General features: G+C 33.7%; 2 protein-coding genes across 3 annotated transcripts in view; one reads left to right on the top strand and one right to left on the bottom strand.

Moving 5' to 3' along the window:
* The first annotated feature begins 10698 nt into the window (after positions 1-10698).
* Positions 10699-25451, top strand: part of LOC140045033 (uncharacterized) — a 242741-nt gene continuing 227988 nt past the window's right edge. The window contains exons 1-3 of one of the 2 annotated variants that reach the window (XM_072089766.1): positions 10699-10755; positions 17408-17536; positions 19321-19470. In XM_072089766.1, coding sequence (XP_071945867.1) covers positions 10714-10755; positions 17408-17536; positions 19321-19470 — 321 coding nt within the window. In that variant the 5' untranslated portion in view covers positions 10699-10713. Of the gene's footprint in view, positions 10756-17407; positions 17537-19320; positions 19471-25451 lie in introns of those variants that run through there. The other variant, XM_072089767.1, reaches the window with a different exon arrangement.
* On the bottom strand, positions 19703-22321 carry LOC140043288 (2-oxoglutarate and iron-dependent oxygenase domain-containing protein 2-like). Its single transcript, XM_072087788.1, has 3 exons — positions 22295-22321; positions 20925-21186; positions 19703-20440 (listed from the first exon to the last, which is right to left on the bottom strand). Exons 1-3 carry the CDS (start codon positions 22319-22321, stop codon positions 20181-20183), a joined length of 549 nt encoding a protein of 182 aa, XP_071943889.1. The 3' UTR covers positions 19703-20180.

Below are 25451 nucleotides of genomic sequence, written 5' to 3'. Positions count from 1 at the left end.
AATGTAAACACCTTGGTGTGATATTAGATAATAATCTTTCTTGGTGCTCACAAATCGATAATGTTAAATCTAAGGTTTTGCAGAGCTTGTACTACTTAAAAAAGACTAATAATATATTTCCAAAAGAAATTCAATGCAAACTATACAAATCACTTATGGCTCCTCATCTTGAGTATTGCCATGTTGTTTGGGGACGTTCAAATATAACTCAAAGTAAAACACTACAAGTTCTTCAAAATCGCGCAGCAAAAGTTATTACAAACAAATCTCAAACCGACTCTAGTACTCAAGCTCTACAAAGTCTAAATTGGATGAACTTAGATGAAAGATTATATATAAATGAAGCTATTGTTATGTTTAAGATTATGAACAACCTTGCACCTCCATATTTATTAAATAAGTTCAATATCAAAAACAATTACTATAATATTAGAACTAAGCCAAATTTAATTGTACCAAAACCAAACACAAACTACAAAAAACGTAGCTTATCATATAGAGGTGCCAAGGTTTGGAATGAGCTACATGAAGATATTAAAAATGTGAACTCTGTCTCTCTGTTAACTGCTAATTTCATGTAGCTTTATTTAAATGTAGTGTATTATTTAATTTTATAGTTAGTAAGTGTATCCTTGTTTTATTTTATTGTAATTGTTTTATTATCTGCTTTTGTTTTTTTTGCTTCTGTAATTGTTTTATTACTTGATTTGATTTTTGCTTTTTACATTTATTTTTGTTGGTGTTTTCCTTTGAGCACGGTCTTACTGAAAAACAACTTTTAGTTGAGTTAAGTATCCGTGATTAAATAAAGCTTATTATTATTATTATTATTATTATAGCCCACTCTTTACATTGACTAAGACGTCTACAAAACTATGAGGCTATCACAAATGTTATGTTAAAGAAAATAGAGTTAAACTATATTAATGTGTTCTCCAAAACCTACAAACTGGTGATCATTTTCTCTTTTAGGCTTTATGTTGTTTTTTTTTCTATGCTGGCATTAACAACAGATGTTTCTATTAGCTAGCATTGTCTGAATTTAATAAAACTGTCATTCATGAACCCATTTAATTTTCTTCTCTTGTATCCAAACATTTCAATTCTCAACCAGCTTATTTCAGCTTCCTTCTACCTTAAAACTCTTAATAATCAAAATTATAAAATAATATAAATCAAATTTATAAAATTGATCTATAAAACTAGCAATATACTGTATTTCTTACTGTACTTCACATCTACATTGCAAACTTACATTATTATTGGCTAAACTGGAATAATCTGGTAATTCACAATAACTGGACTGACTTTCTAGTTGTCTGAATTCAATCAATTCATAGCACCAACTGTCTAACTCTTTAGAGTATATTTCTATTATATAGTATTCACAATGAATAGTACCTAACTTTGATATTACAAAAAGGTGTCCACGGTCTGTGCACTTATTAAATATAGAAGCACAATACACAAGTATTCTATTGAATTTCACTTTAGAATTCTATACAATTCATTTACAAACTCCTACACATGATTTCCTTTGGAATTGTAGTACAAAACACAAGAAGTTGTTAAGTGTAGTATATGGAAACTTAATAGACATAATATCAATCTTAAAAACCCATGATGCAGGTGAATGCTAGATCAATAGGAGGGATACAGGGGCAATGGCCTCCCTTCTATAGCTCCATGTCTAGACCTATTAATTATTATGATTATTCTGAAAATTACTCTTATTCTGCAGTGTGTGTCTGATAAATGTGTATATATAGTGAATATATTCATACTTTTACATTTCTAATTTACAATACTTCTGTAGTTTTCCATAATTATGATAGAAGTTAGTAATTTATTATCTTATTAAAGATGTATTGTCCCTTTGACTAATTCAAAAAAAATAAAAAATAAAAGATTTCGAAAAAAGGTGTGTCATTTTGAAGTATCATAATAGTTAATAAATATCACCAACAATTTTTTGAAAAAAAAAAAAATTTAACTGAAATACAGATGTTTTTTTGTTAAAAAAATAACTTTAACATTCAGTCAAAGTTTTCAATCAAAACATATCCCATAATGAAACGCGCTTGTTTGGCTACTCTGTATGCATAATCATAAAACTTCCTCGCGATCTGTGTGAAAATACCTTCTTAACCTTGACGAGTTGTAAACAATCATAATTTAGCATATGCATAATGCGTACTCATGGTTTGAAATCTTTGTTTACTTTCGCTCGTGACGATTTTCCAGATGAAATGTAATCAAACTAATTTACCTGTTAATTACGTAAACTTGTTGTTTTTGGCTAAAATTTTTGACTTAAAGTGAATAACTTTAATATTACTTTGATATGGCCACTTTAAATTTAGAATATTTTTTCACCTTCATTTTTTTGTGTTTCAAGGACAATACATCTTTAAGTATAAATTATAAACAGTTATATTCTGTACTTTGCTTGATATAATCAATTAAAACAGCAAGTTCAAAAATTCGCAAATTAAAAAGAAAGCTAAACGTTCATTGTTTGTTGCTTTTGTAAATTCTACAATAATAATAATAACCAAGGCCCATTCTATCATGAAATTTCTATCATAAATAAGTTTTATTTGATACTATATGAGATTGCATGAATTTTTTTAATCATAGCAATTGCATATAATAGGGTGTTGTAGTAATAATTTATTTTTATAATATTTCGAGATACAGTAACCATAAAATATGTTATTAAATGTTTAGAAAAAATATAAAAGTTGTTTAACCACATTCGGACAATAAGAGGGATCATATGACTTCATGGCACGTCCTTTAATGATGGTATGCAATATAGTGGACAATAGGTGCACCAATGGGTTCATGACAAGCACATCAAAGTTCAACTGCGTCAGATACATTTAACATCCTAACAATACATCCCAGATAGATGCACCAATGTGTTCATGACAAGCACATCAAAGTTCAACTGCATCAGATACATTTAAAGGGGGGTTCCGGGTTTAAAATGAATAGTAAAAAATGTAAAATATATTTGTTTGTCTCTTGAACGGTAAAAGTTTCAATTTATATAAGCGCCCAGTGAAGCAGAACGAAGGCTGTGAAATGAGGCCAGATTACAAGTGCAGCTACGGCGATATGACACTGTGTTACAGAATAGGAAATTCGTGAAATGGTCAATCTTCCGACGACTCGTTATCATTAACCATATCAATTACTTTTGTAAAATTATACTTATCTGATGTACTTTTAGTCTGTCTTCCCATTTATAAAGTCAATTTTCTATGAAAATTTATCAAAACAGTGAAAAATTAGATTAGTTTGCACTTTACGTTTGCCGATTTTCGCACTGACTTAGGGAAAGCCTTCAAAATCAATGAAGCGTAACGTATACATTCCTGCTGAGAGCGAGGAGAGCGAGACGACGATACACGTGCTCTCTCTGCCCATGCCTGGCATCGTCACGTGATAAGCAGATACAGTATACAATACCAAACTGGTCGGGTCGAGTATACCCCGTCTATAATCACAGCATGCATGAACGATGTACATAATACATAACAGTATTTGGTTGAAGGTCGGCTCGACCTACCGGAATGGTATAGATAATATAGCTCGAATGAGAGAGTTGGAATATTTGTAGCCTACAGTAAAAGGCCTGGTAGTATCAATTCGCATAGGGTCTACTACACTAGCTAGGTCAATTTTTAACTGGGCCGGATCGGCTAGGTCTCCTTCCTACTACCTGGTCTACTTGCTTGATGCAATTTTTTTAGAGTAAACTAGGCCTACTTTAGACGATCGGGACACCATACGTGCGGACGACGATCGGACCTTGTTTTGCCTCAATATTTACAGCCGATTTTGTAGAATGTTTTAGGTTTAGATTGTTTAGGAGTTTGGTTGATAGGATGGGTTTTGGAATTCACTGAGTTTTGTTATTTATGGGCCAATCGTTTAGTAATAGGCTAGCTAGGCCCATGATGGACCCCCAATGTTTTAACGTAGCAGCCATCGTGGCATGGAATCCCTAGTCAGAATGGCTCTCACCCATGAAAAAAAAAATTATTTAGGCTAGGCTAACCTAGTACGTGAAGCCAATAACACGATCTGTCTGTACTATTCGAGGTATAAAAATAGTATATAATTTATGACTCCGTAATCTAAAACTAAATTTTGTATTTTATTAAATGTCAAATAAATGCTACTACTGTTATTATTACACTTTAGGCCTAGCTTAGAAAATCTACAAAAAAATGTATTTCACAATGATCGGGTGGTCGTCGTTAGACAGGAGAGAGAGATGTAAATTAGTTGACAAACGCAACGTACATGACGTTGCGAGTTTGGAATCCACTGATGACGTGATTTTGCGAATATCTCATGAATATTAATGAGCTTCCCTAAGCTGCTGAAAAACAGTCTTTCCATGAATTTACCCCAAAATGTATATGGAATTTAATTTTTTTAATTTCTCGTTATTACTTCTTCATTCTGACATGTCTATATTGTTATAATATTTTTTATTTAATAAATAAACGATATTTAAAAGCAATTTTAAACCCAGAATCCCCCTAACATCCTAACAATACATCCCAGATAGATGCACCAATGTGTTCATGACAAGCACATCAAAGTTCAACTGCGTCAGATACATTTAACATCCTAACAATACATCCCAGATACTGTAGATGCACCAATGTGTTCATGAATCAACATTTTTTAAGCATATCATTTTATTTTGAGAACTTGGAGGAACTATTTAATTGGAAAACAATGGTGAGGCCGAATGGAGGAACTTATAAAGTTTTGTTTAACTGGAAAACACCATTCGAAAATGAAAAAAATCGAAAATTCATTTTAGGTCCATTTTAAAGACACTAGACTATGCTTTTTTTACTAATGGTCACACACTACATTTTATGAAAAAGTTAATACTATATACATATCGTATTTAAGCAGTTAAAAAATGTGAAAAATAAGTTGATTCTAATCATTTTAGCAGCCCGCTATAAATCCCAACATGCATCGCGTGCGGATTGATATTTTTATATTTTTGTGATGTGATGTACCCACTTCGACCGATCGCATGAAAGGGAAAACAATTAAAAGAACCGTAACTTTTCAGCGGAAATACCAGTTCTTCCCCAATTTGTATTAATGGATTCTGCCAAAGAAGGAAAGACAATTAAGCAACAAGACATCGTCAGGCTAGGCCTATAGCGTACGATGTTCATAGGTTACTGCTGTTACCAGCTAGGCCTACAAAAGTCAAAGCTAAGCCTACTATTAAGCTAGGCCTAGAAACGTCTACAAGAGAACTTTCGAGGCGAGCTACTTATAGGTAGTCTATTGTTTTTCTCTTTTTATCGTAATTAAAATGCACATTTAAGACAAGAAATGACCTGGTTTAATGTTTTTCAAAGTTATATATATGCATTATTTTTACAAAACATAAAAAATTGCAGGTTTACTAGTGTCTTTAAGTAAAATGTCTATCTCGTAAATTACCAGATCTACATACAGGCATAGTCAATAGCCTATGATACAGGTATGTGCCTGTAAACTTAAATTTCCCTAAAAAAACTACTCTAAAAAGCCCCTGTAATAGTCAAAGTAAAATTAATGTTTTGATCTATTTTGATACTGAGATTTTTACTTTCTTTAATGATCTGGCCCAGGCATTCAATCTTAAAATCATCAAGTCCTCCTCCAGTCGGAAAACTGATGTGATAGACATCAATCTATTATAGTTAGGCCTACAGCATGAACCGGCGCTAGTTCCGTTTCGCACCTGTCATTTATTTCGACTCAAAATGTGTTAAGAAACTTTATCGTGAGTACCACACCTTAGAATGAGGCCTCAAAAATACTTTTACGAAGGAGATCACACAAAAAGTGACAAATAAATGCTTTAAATTGATAAATTTACAGACGTGTTTCTCGCACATCGGTTCGTCAATTTCGCATACGCCATGTTCAATGTTGTTGTTTCTATGGAGGGCCAAAAGAGCAATTATAATAGAGGGCTAAAAATTTTAATTTTTTTTTATTTTATTGATACCCTACATGGTTTTCGCATTTTTCGTTAACTTTTAAGAATGAAAATCGACAAATTAAAAAAAAATTGTACTGTAGTTGTTTGTACCTCAAATGATCTAAATAATATTCCTCTTAGTCTTACTTAGGCCTAGGCTAGGTATAGCTGTGATGCTGATTTAGGCCTAGGGTTTTGTTGCATTGACATTGACAAAATATATTAAAATTGAACGTAATTTTCACCAATAAATGCATTAAATATACGCATTATATTGAGTTTTTAGCCCTCTATTTAATATGATTGCTCTTTTGGCGCTCCATAGAAACAACAACATTGAACATGGCGTATGCAAAATTGACAAACCGATGTGCGAGAAACGCGTCTGTAAATTCATAAATTTAAAGCATTTATTTGTCACTTTTTGTGTGATCTCCTTCGTAAAAGCATTTTTGAGGCCTAATTCTAAGGTGTGGTACTCACGATAAAGTTTCTTAACACATTTTGAGTCGAAATAAATGACTGGTGCGAAACGGAACTAGCGCCCATGAACCTAGGTAGGTCCAGGAGGAGAGCAGGACACATGCGCCGGCCTAGGAGGAGAGTTGCATCCTACTGTCTGTACTTACGGCCTAAAATATTCTTGTCTTTTTGGTAGTGTTAGAATGGCCTAGCTAGTCCAGTAGGGCCTATCATTACTCTTTTCTCCTAAACAGTCATCGTGCTTACTTAAAGTTAACCGTACTAAAATATGTAAAATAACTAGGCCTAGCTAGACTGACACGTGTTTGATTCTTGAAAACTTTCCACATGTGTTACGACTATAATAACGACGACCGCTGCATGCCGATTATACGTAATCAGTCGACCATAAAGATGACCTGCAGCGCGCAATAATCTTGAGAAGACGTACCTTGGAAATTACTGACGTGACGTTGGCCTAATTCCATGGGAGTCCATGCGAATACTAATAATAATATAATTATGAATCCATATAATAATGATTTAAAAAGTAATACCGACGTGTAGGCCTATTTATTCGAATAAACGCCCCCTCTTTCTCGAACACCACATGGGCTTTATTCTCGAATAAATACGGTAGTCATACAAATGTAGGCCTAATATCTACGGAAAATCAATCTAAAAAAAGGATCATGGTTGAGATTACTGCAAGTCAGAACTACATGTACTAAATGTAATAAAATGCAGACATTTATAAGAAGGTTGTGGCCTATTAAAATATTAATTAATTATTATTAATATCACAGGCGACAGACTTCAAGAGGATAGAAGGACTAAACCACGTCTTAATAATTATAATCTATCAAATAATTACTAAAAAGACGTGAGAAATTGTAAACAATATTTAAAATCGTTTTGTTTTTTCGGATTTAAAATATAAAGTTATACATCACCAAAATTCATCTAATTCATCACAATTACCGTAATGACGCGGGTATAAGCCCACCCCCCTCGAACATGAAATCACGTCAAGTTTGGGGGGTGGGCTTATACCCGAGGATCCAAAAATGCAGATTGTCAAAAACAGCACATGTACAGTGTATATTCCACCATGCGAGCGAGCGCCCTCACGTGTACGACGTTGCCTCTAAATACACGAGGTGTAGAGTGTCGGAAAATTAGTTCGTGTAATTTATCGTAGAATATCTTATTTTAAACATCAATTTAACAAGAATTTTATCAAGCAGAAAAGCAAGTATACAATGTTCGTTAAATAGAAATGTACCAAAGAAATTTAATAAGCTTGTTTATGGCAGCCGATACCAAATAGTGGTTTTCCGTTTTGGCAACTTGTAGCGTCGTGTGTGAAGCGATCTTTGACCGCAATGGAGTGTAAACAAAACAGGACCGCTAGGCCTCATATGGCCTAGTGTATATTAGCCTAGCTTGGTTATGATCAAAGGTAGGTATATTCGGAGTATGGACGTCGCCAAATGCAAAATAATGTATTACGACACACACTGTAGATCTTCGAATTAATGGGTGGGCTTATACCCGAGTACCTCATTTTTCATGAAAATTAGTCAAAAGTCGGGGGTGGGCTTATTTATACCCGAGTATGGGCTTATACCCGCGTCAGTACGGTAATCGAAGATATCTTATATGACCACAAGTTAAAGTTGTTTTAGCATATTCTAAAATATATACGTGGTGATGACGCTTTTTTCTTTTTCCATACTGCAGGACACATCACTCCTCCAAAGCTCTCCATTTCTATCTTTTTCTATTGTCAGTTGCTTTTATATTTGCTCAGGTTATCTATCATCACATTTTGAGTTCGTCTGTTTTCTTTTTCCCTATCGTTCCATAGCATGGGTTGATACTTGTTATAGTTCTTTTAATCATATGCCCTATTCATATATCGACATTGTTATTTTCTGTATACGTATTTCTCATCTATCATTACCATTAATCACTAAAATCATCTTTCGTTTTTATTTCAATAATTATACTATCAGTATCATAGCATGTTTACATTTTCTCTATACTGGTACTTCACCTTAATATTATTATTATAGTAAAAGTGATACATTAAACTTATCTGTAAATTAATATGGCCATTTCACAATAACTTTATACTGTAAAAATAATCGTTTTATTTATTTTGTAAGCAGTGATTCCATCAGGAAATATATTTAAGGTTGTCAAGTTTGGTTTACTATACTATTTCCTTTCATCTTCATTCTCCCTATACCTACACTGGTTCTAAGTCGTACATCTTACTATACTATTTCCTTTCATCTTTATTCTCCCTATATACCTACACTGGTTCTAAGTCGTACATCTTACTATACTATTTCCTTTCATCTTCATTCTCCCTATACCTACACTGGTTCTAAGTTGTACATCTTACTATACTATTTCCTTTCATCTTCATTCTCCCTATACCTACACTGGTTCTAAGTCGTACATCTTTCAATGTTTTACCAAATACCAAATTGTTCATGAGTTTGAATAAGTATTGTTCGAACCCACGGCGTTACTTATTTTTCGCAATTCCATTTTAAGATGTATGTTAATCGGCCTGCTACTCTGTTTAAATTCTATTATACGATGTAGGCCTACCTTTTCTGTTTCATACCTAATACGATTTTATCTCTTAGTGTACACGAGACAAAGAACAAGAGACAAAGAAAAAAAACCAAATATATACAGTATCTTCTTGTGTCATATAGCTTTTTTGACGGACTGTCGAATACGGGTTCATATTCGATGGTTGAAATCACAACTACGCATGCGCTCAACGATAAAAATACAATACATAAACAACGCGCGCGTAGAAACATCAAACAGGTAATACGGGATATATTACCCTTCTGATCCGCTTGACTGAGTAAATGGGCGTAATACGGAATTATATCTCATACATAATTATTGACCAATCGGATTACAGAATTCACGTACGGTACACTAAGAGATAGAATATATATGGCCTTTGACCAGATTGTCACAATGATCACTTTTGATAATTAAAAAAAAACCACGTTTTACATATTGCAATTTTATTCCGTAAAAAAGCGACACACGCGCTGTATACCTTGAAAACGCGGCCAAATTGTGCAAAAATCTCCATTTTCCAGCGTGTTTTTTAGTTTTCTCCACTAATAATCGTCGGATGTATCTGGTTCAAACGGTAAAATGTGTAGAAATGAAAGCTTCATATTATTTCATAAATCACATCACTTAAATATGTGTTCGGAAATCACAATTTTGCTACCTTTTACAGAGTAGCCACCCATATTTCGACGCGTAGAGTCCATGCACTTAAAAAAAAATTATATTGCGTGTCCGCCGTCGAGAGGGACTAGCGGGTCTTCAACCCGATTGTAAATTGGCTATACAAATATCACATCCAATTATACATTTAAAATCACATATCATTTTAAAGTCCAAATATTGAGGAAACTAAAAAGTATAATTTTGTTTTATATAATTAAACAAAACATGATATTTAATTGGAAAAATAATTGGGTGTCCATGTAAATTTGACTAGCGCAGCGAGACAGATCCACACGGTTTACACACATGCCTGGTAACTTTCATTTTATCAGTATATGCATTAACATTGCTTTACTGTACTATTAAAATTGTGTTTGAATTATCTGATCCCGTGTTCGAGACATTGCTATAATGTGACTATCCTATATCAATAATGTAAGCGTCCAAATCTTCAAGCGGTAAACAACTGCGTACGGAGTCTGCAGTGAAATTACTGTAGCGTGAAAGCTGCGAACACTGCAGTTTGTGCACTGAATTAAATTGCACTAAACTTATAGAATAAAATTGATATGTATTTTCTATCTTCCTTCTCACATTTTTGACAATGTATTTGTTCAGGTTTAAGTTTGTCTTTACATACATACTGTATCCAACAGTAGCTTCATCAGATTTTAATCTATCCGTCATATTAATTTTCGTAGACTTCTTAAAAGTTTCAACAAGAGCACTTTCTTCTTCTTTTAAATCATTCAGAAAGTTTTCTATGACTCAGATGTGCATCCAGTGTTCTCGAATACAATAGAACTCACGGGGACATTGGGAAACAAAAACGGAAATGTCCCCTTAATTGGGGTATTCCCTTGAAAGTTGGTAAAGAGATGGAAACTTACGAATGGCCATTTGGTGGTCCGTGGACCTTAATTGACATACTTTATGTTAATGTACTCCCAATGCTAAACAAATTAATCTCGGGGACTGAGGGTCGAGAAACGGTAGGGATTAATATTAAATTTATTTTATAATTTATCTCATCTTCATAACTTTCTTTCTGTTTAGGAAACTTATGCTCTACATAAACAAAGTCTTATTACAAGTCTTTGGGAGTGGAGTTGTAATTTGTCATTAGAAAAAATCCTGACATATGACAGGACTTGAACCCAGAATTCTTGAATTGGTAGCCACAACTCCACTCCATCAATTCTATAATATATAATATTCTATAATAATTTCTGGATGTCGAAAAGGTTTAGTTAGTCTCTGTCTGAAATTAAGTGCAGAAAATACGGTAAACTATAACTGTACACACAGCATATATACAATTCAACACACATGCTTAATAAGAGACACCGTAGATGCATACATACAGTATAGTTCTATTGTAATATTTATTCATACAAGATTCACACATGCTTAATAAGTGTCAAGCTTCCTCGTCCTGGTGGCCCCGTTATTGGAATATTAGAACTGTTCTTGTAATAGGCCTATGGCAACAAAATGTTATTTGTGGTACATTGTATAAGTTTAGATTTTCAAAGATTTTCAATTATTTTCAAATGTTTAAAACTGACCAAGATCGGGTGGGACGGCTGTTACGACCTATAATACTAAATCCCTGGTCGGTTGCTCGATACGAATGTTATAATTAGGTACTGTCCCACCCTAAAATTATTTAATTGTTGTAAGACAATGACGTGTGCGATACCATGCAAATAAACACAATTGTATATTTTGTTGATATTTTATTCAATGTTTCAACTTAGGGGTGATGATTGTCGTCAATTTGTTGCTACTCACGCCGAATGAACTAGAAGTGTGAATAATCTCGTTCTAAACATAGAGTAATATAATGTAGAAATAACATACCTTTTATCTGCTAACAAATTGAACATAAAATCACTAGGCCTAGGCCTATAAAGTAAAACGATTAAATCCAAATAATTGTATTTGAAAGTAGCCTGGGTAGCGTTTGTAAACTTGAATAACATTGTAAACTTACATAGAACTAAACTTGACTTGAACAATCTTGAGACAGGATAATATCCGCTAATAACCTCTGACTTGGACGAGATGGTAGCAGCAACTGTAAACTTACATAGAACTAGGCTAGGCCTACCTAGGCCTAGCTAGGCCTAAACTTGACTTGAACAATCTTGAGACAGGATAATATCCACGCGATGGTAGCAGCAACTGTAAACTTACATAGAACTAAACTTGACTTGAACAATCTTGAGACAGGATAATATCCGCTAATAACCTCTGACTTGAAGGTCGTGTTTATACAACACCCTAAATTTGAACATGGCTTTAATTTTTAGCGTGTTGTTGGGACCGAGGTCAACCCACCTTAACGTTTGCTGTTGTTACTACTGAAATCACGATACCGTGTTGTACCGGAAGTTTCATCAACACGCAGTGCATGCTAGGATAAAAGGTCAAATCGTTGATCGCTTGAATTGGCGGAGTTGTCAACAATCATCGTCGCCTCCTCGCTCTGTCCGATGTATTCGCGCGGTTTTTACCATTTTCATTATTGTATTCGTTCACGTTTGCATTGTGTTAATTTTGTTCTCGGTTCATTTAATAAAAGTTATTTTAAGGGTTTCATTGTTTCATCTATACACTATGGAAGAAGATGCCATTTTTGCGATGTTATTTTTTCTTCTGTTTGGAGTGGGAAATGATAGAGGCCTACTACCACTACGAACGAGTTGGCCCTGTCACGCCAAATGAGGTACCACTGCCAAATGAGGTACCGCACTTAATTTGGCGTCTAAGGCGCCAAATTAGGTACTATTGCAAAATGAAGTTCTATTGTAATTTTGTAAAATACAGTTTATATAAAACAAACATATTTGAGCCAGTATTAAACTACAATATGTATTCTGTGTTGTTACGCCTGTTATTAGATCAAGCTATTACATTAAATTAATTAAATATAAAGCAGAAAATAGTTATCCTTTTTTGATTTTCGTCGAATAGATCGAAGTGGAAGTGCTTCGGTCATGGTCCGCAAATTATATGATACGCCTTGTGTGCCAAAATGTTTTTACTACTTTTAGTTGAATCACCGCGTGTACAGTTAAAACCAATAGATTGTGCTGCAGTGCAGATTGTCTCTGTACAGTAATGTGGGCTGTCTGCTTGGGGGTCTGTCTATCAAGGTACAACATTTCGACGAAGCCAATTTAATATTTTCATTTTGTTTTAATATCTGTAGAATGCGTCGTCATTTATTCTGAAGCTAATACTGTAGGCCTATATACCGTAATCAGGCGGTATTATTAAGGCTAGCTCACGTACAGCAGAATTCACGTAGAATTATGTGGTGTTGTTGCTTGATTGTAAATTGCCCAGATTCTTCATTAGAAAAGAACTGATCAATTTGAACTGATATTAAGGAGTCTATAGAACATGACAGATATTAAGATGTCCTCTATAAACAGAGTCCTCACAAACTCATATAAGAGGTCCTCTTGTAAAATCAGGTTCCCGTCGAATTTATTTTAGATAAGTAACTAAATTATCATGGATTTCGTACCCACCATTCCATCGATAGCTTTTTTTTTTCTCTTTTGTGGTGCAAACACCACTTTTATCCACATTCATTATATTATCTCATGTCATTACATAAAATCATATTATTTAACACATTTGTTAATTCCCAATGTCGTTACAATTCATCAGTAACATTTTTACATTTATGAATTCCGTATTGCCTCCTATTTTCATTAATGTTCTTCGTTTTAAAATATTTTACACATAAAGAATTTGTGAGATTTTCAATTGTTTGTTTTAATTTTACAACCCGGATTATACAATGTATTTATATACAAGATAAAACGAATTAAATCAGATCAGCACCACCTGTAACTCGTATCACTGTGAATTCCTTTTCTGATAATCGAGCAAATTAGAATTTATATTAACATAATAGTAATTCTTAAAGCTACCCATTTTTCTATACTTGTTTCTTTATTGTTATATCTTTCACATTCAATGTTAAGCATATTGCTTTCCTTTTGAATGAATTCCATAAAGATTTACCCACTGGCTTATTTAATGCTGATTTATGGCTAGGCGTAAGACGTGGTAGGAGGATGATTGCTGGCAGCGAAGCAGCAATAAATGGGCCCAATCTTGTTAGCAACGTCGCATGACATGATTTATATTACGACCTGTTTTAACGAGAGGTCAAAATATACCCTGAGGACACTTCCAACACGGTAACGGCGACCGGGAATCCACCAAATTTTAGGATTCAGCCAAGTAGCCTTTTTTGCAATTAAAATCTCATTACACGGAATCTCTATGGGCCCGTTTACGAACAGCAAGTATCCGGATAACTTGTCATCTTTTGGGGTCATTAATCATGCCTTAACGACCCTTAATGACTTTTTTGAGTACTACCACCTGGGTTATCCGGACCAACCTCAGCCCGGCAAATTTGGAGGGTTGGCTTGTCCTCAGGGGAGTTGAAGGCGACCTTGCTGGATTAAACAATGTATTTTATGAGATAATCACGCAAATCAGGCTGAAAATAAGGCCATGAGTAGCCGGATAACTAGAAGTCTGTAAACGGTAGGGAGAATTTTGATTTAGCCTTGTCAGGAGAGACCTCTGGCATATCCAGATACTTTAAATGTTCATAATCATAAACACAACCTTTGTTGTTATACCAAAGATTGTATAGCGCCGCGGCGCAAGATAGGTAACTGTTGCCAAGCTCCTATCTTAACACTACGCGCCCAGTAAATCCATGGACGCCATTCGGGCGGACAGGTTATTATTGTGATTTAAATGTAAATGGTTTAAACTTTGCGGTCCGCCTAGAAGTATCTGTGGTTAACCTTCTTGATGAATGATTCATGGAAAAGGGAAGAAATTATGTAAACAAAGTAAAATAAAAGTTTCTTTGGGATCTGGACACTTTCCGATTAATTCTGTGTGTTTACATTGATACGTTTGGTTAGACAACTTCGTTCTTTAACCGAAACATCGTGGATATTGCCTTGACAACGACTTTATTCCAGTTCAAATTTGTCCGCCGGAATGGCGTCCATGGATTACAAAGGTCTCACCCAGTTACCTATCTTGCGCCGCTACGCGGCGCTATACAATCTTTGGTTATACAACACACTTCTCGTAGGAGGCGTGTAGAATATGCGTGTAATGCGTGTTGTATAAACGCGCCCTTTGACGCGATGGTAGCAGCAAAACTGTAAACTTACATGGAACAAAACCTGACCTGACAACCTTGAGACAGGATACAAATGCCTATCCTGCACCAATTCAACACATTTAAGATGAACTTCCTTATTAGAAATAGTTCATAATTGTAAACTTAATGGTCTTGTTCAGGAAGTGAGGTTTATAAAGGAAACATCTGAAAATAATATTGTACAGTAACAGATACTAAGTATGTTAACTAATTTTTTGCCTGTTCATCTTCAAGAATTGTGAATGTATGAATTGTTTAATTAATACAAATTACAAGCTAAAATCGGCGAAAATGATGAATTATGAAATGAATTGTATAGCATTGTCAAACCTATTAAAAAGTCAACCACGGATCTAGATGTATGAATAATAACACAAACAAGTATAGCCATCCATTAACAACATTTACATTCGGAATTAAATTGTAAAGTATATATTATCGTTGGATAATTATAGAATTGAGGCGTAAATATTTGCAACAATGAATAATTGTTCTGAAAGATATTTTCGCGTAAATTTCTTTCCTATTACTAACCGGAAATTTTGTATATTAACAATCTCCTACAATGTACTACAATGGGTTCTGACATTTATTGATGCATTCTCAATTAAAATATGCGGTAAAATAGTGTTAAATGCACTGGGGAAATCGATAAAGAGACCATTTACATAACTTTGTTTGGATCAAGGCGTTGGTAAATATTATGGACAAAAGAATTAACAGCATCGTTGATCTCTGGATGCAAATTGGTTCTTATCTAGGCTACATTACAAATGTGTCCTTGAGTCTTGATACATTCAATCTTTCTAAACGTTTACGGTAACGTTAGACGTAATTGTAACTGCCCTAAAATCTGTTGGTACACTGGGTTTATTTACTTTTGGCAATGAGTTGATAATATAAATATACGCGTGGAACAGTAGGCCTACACTAATAAAAAATAATATTAAAAATATAAGTGAAAATCGGACATAATTGCTTTTTGCACACTTTCAAAATTCTAATTCCCTTTTGTTTTCGATTTAATAAAAAAAAAATGAGCAGACATAACATAACATTGTGAGGCTCTGTAAAAAAACCTGCATGAATAAAAAAAAAACCTAAATATTGTATATAGGCCTAATATAAAAGTTTCCAACCAGGGCCAAATCGATGTGATACTGTAATGTACAATCAACTGTAATAATAATAATAATAATAATAATAACAATAATAATAATATTATAATAATAATAATAATTTAGGTATTTGTTTAGCGCCAGAATCAACTAAACCGAAGTAAAAATCAAAGGCGCTTATATTTGATGTTAAAAAGATGCGTTTTAAGTTCTTTTTTAAAATAGCAATAGAAGTTGAATGAGTAAAATGACGAGGGAGAGAATTCCAAAGAGAAACAACAGAGAACATAAAAGACCTTTGTCCATAAGATTTGGTGTTAATTCTAGGAACAAGTAGTAGGTTTTGATCAGCCGAACGAAGACAAGCAATGTAATTAATGTTATGTTTTCTTAGTAATATTATTATTGTAGGTCTACTGTACTTCCTTATCGGTATAACAATAGGCCTATACTCATCAGAACTTGTTTCATTTTTCTTTTAGGCTGCGCCTTTTCTGCGAATAATTAGTATTTATAAAACAAAATTAATCAGTAAATATTATTGAACTTTTAAAGCTGGCTTATATAAAGCTGTAAAACAAATAATATTTGGAGCATAAATTTGTTTCATTTTGTTCTTTTACAATTACCACAATTCCGATTTACCGGTACTAGAAAGATTTGTTTATTGGAGAAGAGATCGGTAACAATGAGACGCCTGTTATTGTACTTTGTATAACTTCCTTATATTATTCATATTGGAGCAATAATACACTGTGCTATTTAAAACTTAAAGAGAAAACAAGCACCGCCAGTTTCTGTATCACTGTTTGTTCAGGGAGTTGAACTCCCTGGTTTGTTATTCACGATTGCATTATTTTTCTCAAGGTGTGTAAAGCAGAACAATGAATGCTTGCATTTATCAAACTTCCGTTTTGCTTGTAAGCCACCAGATCAATTTGTTTGTTACGAAAAACAATGTTCTTGTACTTTTTATAACTTTATGTTTATGAGTATTGTTACTAGCAAGAATACATTGTGGTTTATATAAGTTTAAGATAGAAAAACCAGCACTACCAATTATTGATATTGCAGCTGTATAGCAAGAATCAATCACAACTGGATACTAGTTTTAATGTACAAGATAAATGTATTTAAAAAAACTGTGGCGACACAATGACATTTCTTGATTTTAAGTTAAATAGACAGGCATCATTAATATTCTTCCCAACGTTTTAAAATAGCACTAAAGAGAAGAATTATTGTTATTCATTAATTACAACATAACTTACTCGTAGGTAACTAAACTATAACGAATGTCAATTCCAGGAGGTGGATCTGATGACCCTTCTGCCAACAACAAGCACAGTCTGTAATCGTATGCGTAGAATGTCGAGTGCTTGGTGGCAGCAGATGGTCACGGTAAAACTGGGCAGTTTGTTGATATCTTACAATGATGTAAGTACTGGGCCTACCATTTATTTCTCTGGCTAGTTAACTTGGAACACCATATTTCACACATTGTTAAAGTGCCAGTCTGTATTTACCTTAGCGGGGGTGTAAATTGCTAATTCGTATTTTCTACTTATTAGCAAAAGCATTATAAACGACGTTTTCTGTAGGTATAGTTAATAAAAAGAATAAGTGCTGATACTGCTAATATTTATTTTTCCATAATATGATAAACATTAAAACATAAACAAAAATACATTATGAAACTGGCGAATAATAGCAATAACAATAAGATACAATTTAAAACATATACAAAATGAAATCACTCTAAAATAAATTGAATTGCCTGCCTTGTACATCCTACATAAACAAATATGCAATTTAGAGTATTAGAACTTGATTAGTTCAGGGAGTTGTAAACTCCCTGATTAGTTCGTAACAAGCTTACGATTAGCCTAATAGTAAACCATACACTATATTCGAAATAGACTACATTCAAGAGTCAAGAGGCGTTTATTACAAGGGATGTTTTATGGGGAGAGGGGGTGGGGGCGGTTGCTTATTCAATTGGCGTTTAATTAAATAACCGTAATTGGTTCTCTAGGCCTGTTGTATATATCTTCCTAGATATGGATGGATTAACGATTGTAAACGCACCAGCTGACCTATAAATAAAAGATAATATGCATTTATAATACCTTCTAATTATTTATTTCAAATACAATACAAATTTATATTGACATCCTAGACATATTTATTTATTGGTCATCACTTTTTTTTTATCAGTGGCACACACTGTCGTTAGTGGTGCAACCAAAATAAAACAATAAAACAACTGAGCAAAATAATGAAAGGAAAAACAAAAGCAACATAAAAATATTTGCAAATAATAATTTATCCTATCGCTCTTTTATTCATTAACCACCAACGGACAAGCTTCTGAAGAAGCTATAGTTGATTTTATACGATACATTCCCATTGTCCAAATTATCATCGCTCTTTTATTCATTAACCACCAACGGACAACCTTCCGACGGAGCTATAGTTGATTTTATACGAGACATTCCCATTGTCCAAATCATCCTATCGCTCTTTATTCGTTAACCATCAACGGACAACCTTGTGAAGGAGCTATAGTTGATTTTATACGATACATTCCCATTGTCCAAATTATCCTATCGCTCTTTATTCATCAACCATCAACGGACAACCTTCCGACGGAGCTATAGTTAATTTTATACGATACCGTACATTCCCATTGTCCAAATCGTGCTATCGCTCTTTATTCATAAACCATCAACGGACAATCTTCTGAGGGAGATATAATTGATTTTATACAAGACATTCGCATTGTCCAAATCATCCTATCGCTCTCTATTCATTCACCACCAACGGACAATCTTTTGAGAGAGCTATAGGCCTAGTTGATTTTATACGATACATCCTATCGCTCTTTATTCATTAACTATCAACGGATAACCTTCTGACGGAGCTATAGTTGATTTTATACGATACATTCCCATTGTCCAAATCATCCTATCGCTCTTTATTCATTAACCATCAACGGACAACCTTCTGAAGGAGCATTGTTTGATTTTATAAGATGCATTTTTGTCATAGCGTTGTTTATTCATCAAACTGAAACAATTATTATATCGATAAAAAAAATGAAATTCTAAATATTTGGAGTTTATGTTAAATGATTAGTGCATGCATTAGTAAGAAAACATTTCATTTGTTCCCATTAAAATATTTCTTATATATTAATAGTATTTCTAAAATTCTTTCAGCTTGTTCAACCGTTGGCCTGTCCATCTGGTAAAGGTTTACTGAAGAACCAGCCTGAAATTGCTGACTGGATGAAACGTGTGGAAGACAAATTGAATAATCCAGATTACGATGAATTGAATAAACCACTGAAAGCACTTTGCCAACAATGAACTAAATAGGCCTCTGCAAGAGATGGCCGTTTATATTCTTTCAATCATTTTCCAACAACTAAAGTAGTTCTTTCTTTCATTGTTGTTTATTAAACATTTCCAAAAATATGTTACAATTAGTTCTTTCTTTCGTTTGTTTATTAAAACATTTTCAACAATTTTACAATAAGGTTTTTAATCTTCGTTTGTTTGTTAAAACATTTTCCACCAACAATATATTTAATACTTTTTACAAATTATTAAACAATAATTAAGCTTATTTTCAAGGGGTTTTTGCACAAGTGCCACTAGTTTGGAACCAGCTTCCACTTCATACCCGTCAGTGTAAATCTCACCTTTTTCAATAATTCTTGTTCGTCTTTTAGTGCTGTGAGACATCAGTAAATAGCGCTTTATAAAAGTTTATTATTATTTTATTATATAATATATTTATAAAAATATAATAATGTATATATAATACTATAATAGTTCTCTTTAATGGAGACTATGTTTTCTCATAAATTCTATCTTCTCCTAAACCTCACAGCCGACACACTTTTTCAAACAAAAAAAGGATTTCAAACCAATGTCTCTGCTACATCACAGGCTCAACCATTCTTGACATCTTTACATGTCACATAGTTAGGTCGCAGAGAGGTCATAAATACACATGTCCATCGGAAGAATCTTGTAAATATATTATTTGAGTTGTAAAATTGTTGACATATGCATTATAAAGTACAACAAACATCGACAGTTATATTTTCTGGTTGAGTGAATCCATCTCCGAATCCAACAGTCTTAATAAGTTGAGGTTTATTATCACACATTGGACACACTTTATTCCTTATTTTGGAAGATCGCATCCAAATAATTAGATTGTACCGTTCACCATCTGATATTGGAAGAGCACCGTGCATGTGTTGTCCTCGATGAATTAAACCATACGTTGGCTTGTGGCAATATTCAGTACGCTGTGGTTCTTCTATTCCTCGTTGCTGTTAAAAACAACACAAAATTAACAAACCTGCTATGTTGCTATATAAAAGACAACCATGTCACTTGTAGATTCAACAGAGGTATACAAAAGCCAAAATGGAAGCCTAGTGTGCAATATTTTATATGACTAATGTTAGATTGGCTTTAGACTGCCACCAGGAAATGACATTAAGAACACCTTGTCTTGATTCTTTATCATGTGTTTGAACAGAAAAGTTGGGGTACTGAAAACAAGCATCTGAGGGTGGTTAAATAGAATATGTACAATATGATTGTCACCAATATAGCTACATTTTTACTTTAAAAATTGTATTCGGGTCATAATAACAAAATTGTATCATAATAATAAAAAAAATCATATTGGTCATAAAGTATTACTTAAAATAGAATGTAAACCATTTAATTATGGTGTTCAGTGCCAAAATTATACAAATCGTTGTTTTTTATAACCGGACATTTTCATGCATTGTTTTTACTTACATGACGCATCCCTCCAAAATACAATGAGCCCTCAGTGAAATCACTTGTACGTGATATATTAAGAGTGACCTCTGCATTATCATAATGATAGTTAAGATCCAAATCTTCTCCAATCTTGTACTTTATAACAAAAGCTTTGTGAGAGTCTAACAAGTCTCCACCACAGTCTGGATACAAGAGCCTAGCGAGTGGAGTTATGTAATTCTGACGTAAAGGTGTGATGAAGTTGTCATCAAATCCCAATTCATTCATTAATACCTACAAGAAAAGAAATTGAGCAATACATTTTGAGAATTTTAAGCAGATCTATGCTTTACTAATAGTAGTGGCTTTTATTTTATTTTTATTTATTTTCAATCTTTCTACATAACAAAGAAATCAAATAAATTCTTTAAAAACAAAATCAATATCAAGAAGTGATAAAATACAGTAAAAATCACAATGCTTGGTCAATTGTAGATCATGGAAGTCAATGAATTCTACTACATATTATTATACAAATGTGTTAATAATATAATACAATATTGTGTGGCATTTATTTGAGGAAAAAAGTAAATGTTCCAAATTAATAATTTGTTCAAACGGATTACTAATTCGTTTGAACAAATTAGTAATCCGTTTAAACAAATTACTAATCCGTTTGAACGGATTCCTAATTCGTTTTAACAGATTATTAATTATTAGTAATTCGTTTGAACAGATTAGTAATCCGTTCAAACGAATTAGGAATCCGTCCAAATGGATTAGTAATTTGTTTAAACGGATTACTATAAATCTGTTTAAACGAATTACTAATTCGTTTACACGAATTAGTAATCCGTTTAAACAAATTATTAATTTGTTTAAACAAATTACTAATTTGTTTAAACGGATTACTAATTTGTTCAAACGAATTACTAATTCGTTCAAACAGATTAGTAATCCGTTTAAACAAATTATTAATCTGTTTAAACAAATTATTAATTTGTTTAAACGGATTACTAATTCGTTTGAACGAATTAGTAATCCGTTTAAACCAATTATTAATTCGTTTAAACAAATTAGTAATTCGTTTGAACAAATTAGTAATCCGTTTAAACAAATTAGTAATTCGTTTGAACGGATTAGTAATCCGTTTAAACGAATTACAACATATACTTTAAATGGCACTTGTTGTATATGTTGCAATTCGTGAACGGATTACTAATTCGTTTGAACAGATTATTAATCCGTTCAAACGAATTACTAATTCGTTAGAACGGATTACGTTCGAAAAACATATACTTAAAATGGCATTAATGGGCTTTCGTAGTCTAGTAGGCCTAGGCTAGCCTAACATTAAGAAAGTGTCTGGTTAGAAAGAAGATTTGGCAGCAACAGGTTTTACCGGTTTCCTCAGCAAATATTTTATCATCTATATACGTCACATGCAGTTTAAACTTAGGTAAAAATATGTTATGGGTGTAGTAACAGCTACAAACATATCATTGATTGATCGCAAAAAATTTTTGTTTTTGTTTTTTTGTTATGATTTTTGAAAAATCATAACAAAAAAACATGTGTTAGCTGTTGTTTATTTTAAAAGGTCACCGAGTCATAACAGAGAGGGCGGTACACAGCGATTTTTTTATTTATCAAAATGACAACTATTATTTTGATGGAAAAAAGCAATAATTACATTCCAGTAGGCAAAAAAGTAAGTTACTAAATTAATGCAATTACTAGGCGGCGCCTAGCTAGGCTAAGCTAGTACAGACAGGCAATGTAGGATTATGCAGGTCAGGTGCAATAAATCTAGGTAGGCTAGCCTAGCCGAATTACCGCCTAGCCTTGCCCCTAGCTAGGCCTAGCCTAGCCTAGCCTTGCCCCTAGCTAGGCCTAGCCTAGCCTAGCCTTGCCCCTAGCTAGGCCTAGCCTAGCCTAGCCTACTAGCCTAGACCTACTGGGTAGGTAGGCCTGGGTAGGGTATTATTAGGCCTAACCTAAGTCTAGGCCGGTTATCACAGTAAAATTTTTTTATTTGCTGCCCGATCATCTTGGCCCTTGTTGGGCCCAGAAAACATGGTCCCGATCGTCTTCAGCGTTTGGCCCGACCCCAATCGTCTCATGCGTTGGCCCGATCGTCTCATGTGCTAGGAACCATTTTGGTCTCTATCGTCTCATTTTCTGGGCCCTATCGTATTAGCGCAGGGCCCAATGCGCTAGTTTTATGTTTGATATGGTAAAATAGATAACGTTTTATTTTGGTTCCAATAAAATCGGGTATTTTGTATGGAGCGTTGCTGATACGCTTTTGTGGTTGTAATTGGTTCTGGTCAATATTTGTTTGGTATAAGGGATGAATGTTTATTTAGGCCTAATTAATAATGTAATGTTTGTTTTCAATTTATTTTACAGGTGGTTGCAAACAGTTTGTGAATATGTGCTCTTGAAAATCAGTGTGAAATTGTTATTTCTGGAAAAAATATCAGAATTTAATAGTTAAAATAGTTTATAATTAGTAATAGAGTATTTATTACCAAAGAGACGTTCTTTCTATGCCTACAATACAAGTGAATATACTAGAGTACATGTTTTAGGGTAGTCCTATTATAAACTGATGTGTTGATTGAGGAATGAATCTACAGTACCATAGCGTATTGACAAGATATAATATGGATAGAAGAATGAGTGTTATCCATTTAAGTGTAGCATGAAAGGAAACATTTTAAATTATTATAACATATTTAATTGTTATAATAATGTTAATTAATACTTCAGGTTACTATAACTAACAGTGGGGGAAAAAAAATACCCGGAATGTCAAATAAGTAAAAGTAACCAACTTAATAATGCTTTAGGCCTAAGCTTTTATCCTGCAAAATCTTTTATGTATTATTTGTAATGTCAGTAATTTATGTTATTATGTCACTTTCTTTTGTATATATTTTTTATGATGATTTTCCTAATAAATTCAAATCAAATCAGACCGACTACACTTTTCTGCAAGCCTAGCCTGGGCCTAGTACTAGGCTATAATAGTAGTAGGGCCAAATAACCATTTAAATTCTCCGGGTCCTAGCTAGGCTAGGTCACAGGTGGTTATATGTTTATAAAAATTTGTTTGTACAAATTTACCATTTCGCTATTTTTTTTTCAGATTATTACTAAATCTAGGCCTAGATGCATTCCACCCCAAGTTAAAAAGAAACCAGCATGTCGTTTCAAAAAGGTAAAGGAAAATGCTGTTGATATTCTCTCTGTCATGCATAGTAGGCCTACTTTAGTAGACCTGAATTGAACATTCTGACACTTGTCATGCATAGTAGGTCTACTTTAGTAGGCCTGAAGTGAACATTCTGACACTTGTCATGCATAGTAGGCCTACTTTTAGTAGACCGGAAGTGAACATTCTGATACTTGTCATGCATAGTAGGCCTACTTTAGTAGACCTGAAGTGAACATTCTGACACTTGTCATGCATAGTAGGCCTACTTTTAGTAGACCGGAAGTGAACATTCTGATACTTGGCACAGTTATTCATTAGGGTATTAAAGACATGGAATGAAATGGTTGCCCCACACATTAACTGGTTAATTTACTAATTCCATCTGTGTAAGCCCTTCTTTAAGTCAGTGAATGTGCAAGGTTTTAACTTGTTTTCAATAATTCTTCATCTGGCACTTGTATATAAACCAAACGGGGGGTGCAGCAGCCACTTCAAGACATGAGGCACTTGCGCTACCTGTTTTACTGAAAAATACTACGGACTTGAACTACCATTTACCAAATAAAAATCCAGTGTTCTCTAAAAAGACAACAAGGCCACGCCATAGAGGGCGCAATATTTGTACTGGTTCCCGGCATGATCTGCGCATGGTCACAGTTGAATGATTTTTGTCCTAGGCTATGTTTCGTGTTCTTCTGCTGATGCGAAAACTCTAGGCCTATTCAAAGGTATTTAGCGATGGGCTTTATAGCCGGGCTTATAGCATCCATTATGCTAAATAACTGCAAAATTTTTATTTATTCTGAAAGCTGTTAGACTTTACAACTATTACTCTTTAGCAATAATTTGTATACATGTGTATTTTAAATATTTGTTTTAGTGATGGCAAGATTATAGTCACTAAATCTAATGGCCAGGTAAGAGGTTTGGGTTCGAGCATGTGTTAATTCATGTTTTAGTGATGGCAAGATTATAGTCACTAAATCTAATGGCCAGGTAAGAGGTTTGGGTTCGAGCATGTGTTAATTCATGTTTTAGTGATGGCAAGATTATAGTCACTAAATCTAATGGCCAGGTAAGAGGTTTGGGTTCGAGCATGTGTTAATTCATGTTTTAGTGATGGCAAGATTATAGTCACTAAATATAATTGTGAGGTAAGGAGGGGAGGGAAGCATACCATCTATGCCAACAACCCAACCTTGCTACTAAGTATTCTATATAATGTATTTTAAATATTGCTTGTAACTTCATTGTCTAGGAGGTTGTGATACGTGGTCATGCTGGCTATCCAGTGCTGTGTACTCAAACAGATTGGATCAATACAGATGATCTTGTT

This window comes from Antedon mediterranea, chromosome 3 (genome assembly GCF_964355755.1).
Source record: "Antedon mediterranea chromosome 3, ecAntMedi1.1, whole genome shotgun sequence".
NCBI lineage: Eukaryota > Metazoa > Echinodermata > Crinoidea > Comatulida > Antedonidae > Antedon > Antedon mediterranea.
Note: the sequence above shows the minus strand (reverse complement) of the source record. Positions and strands in the feature narration are given on the sequence as shown.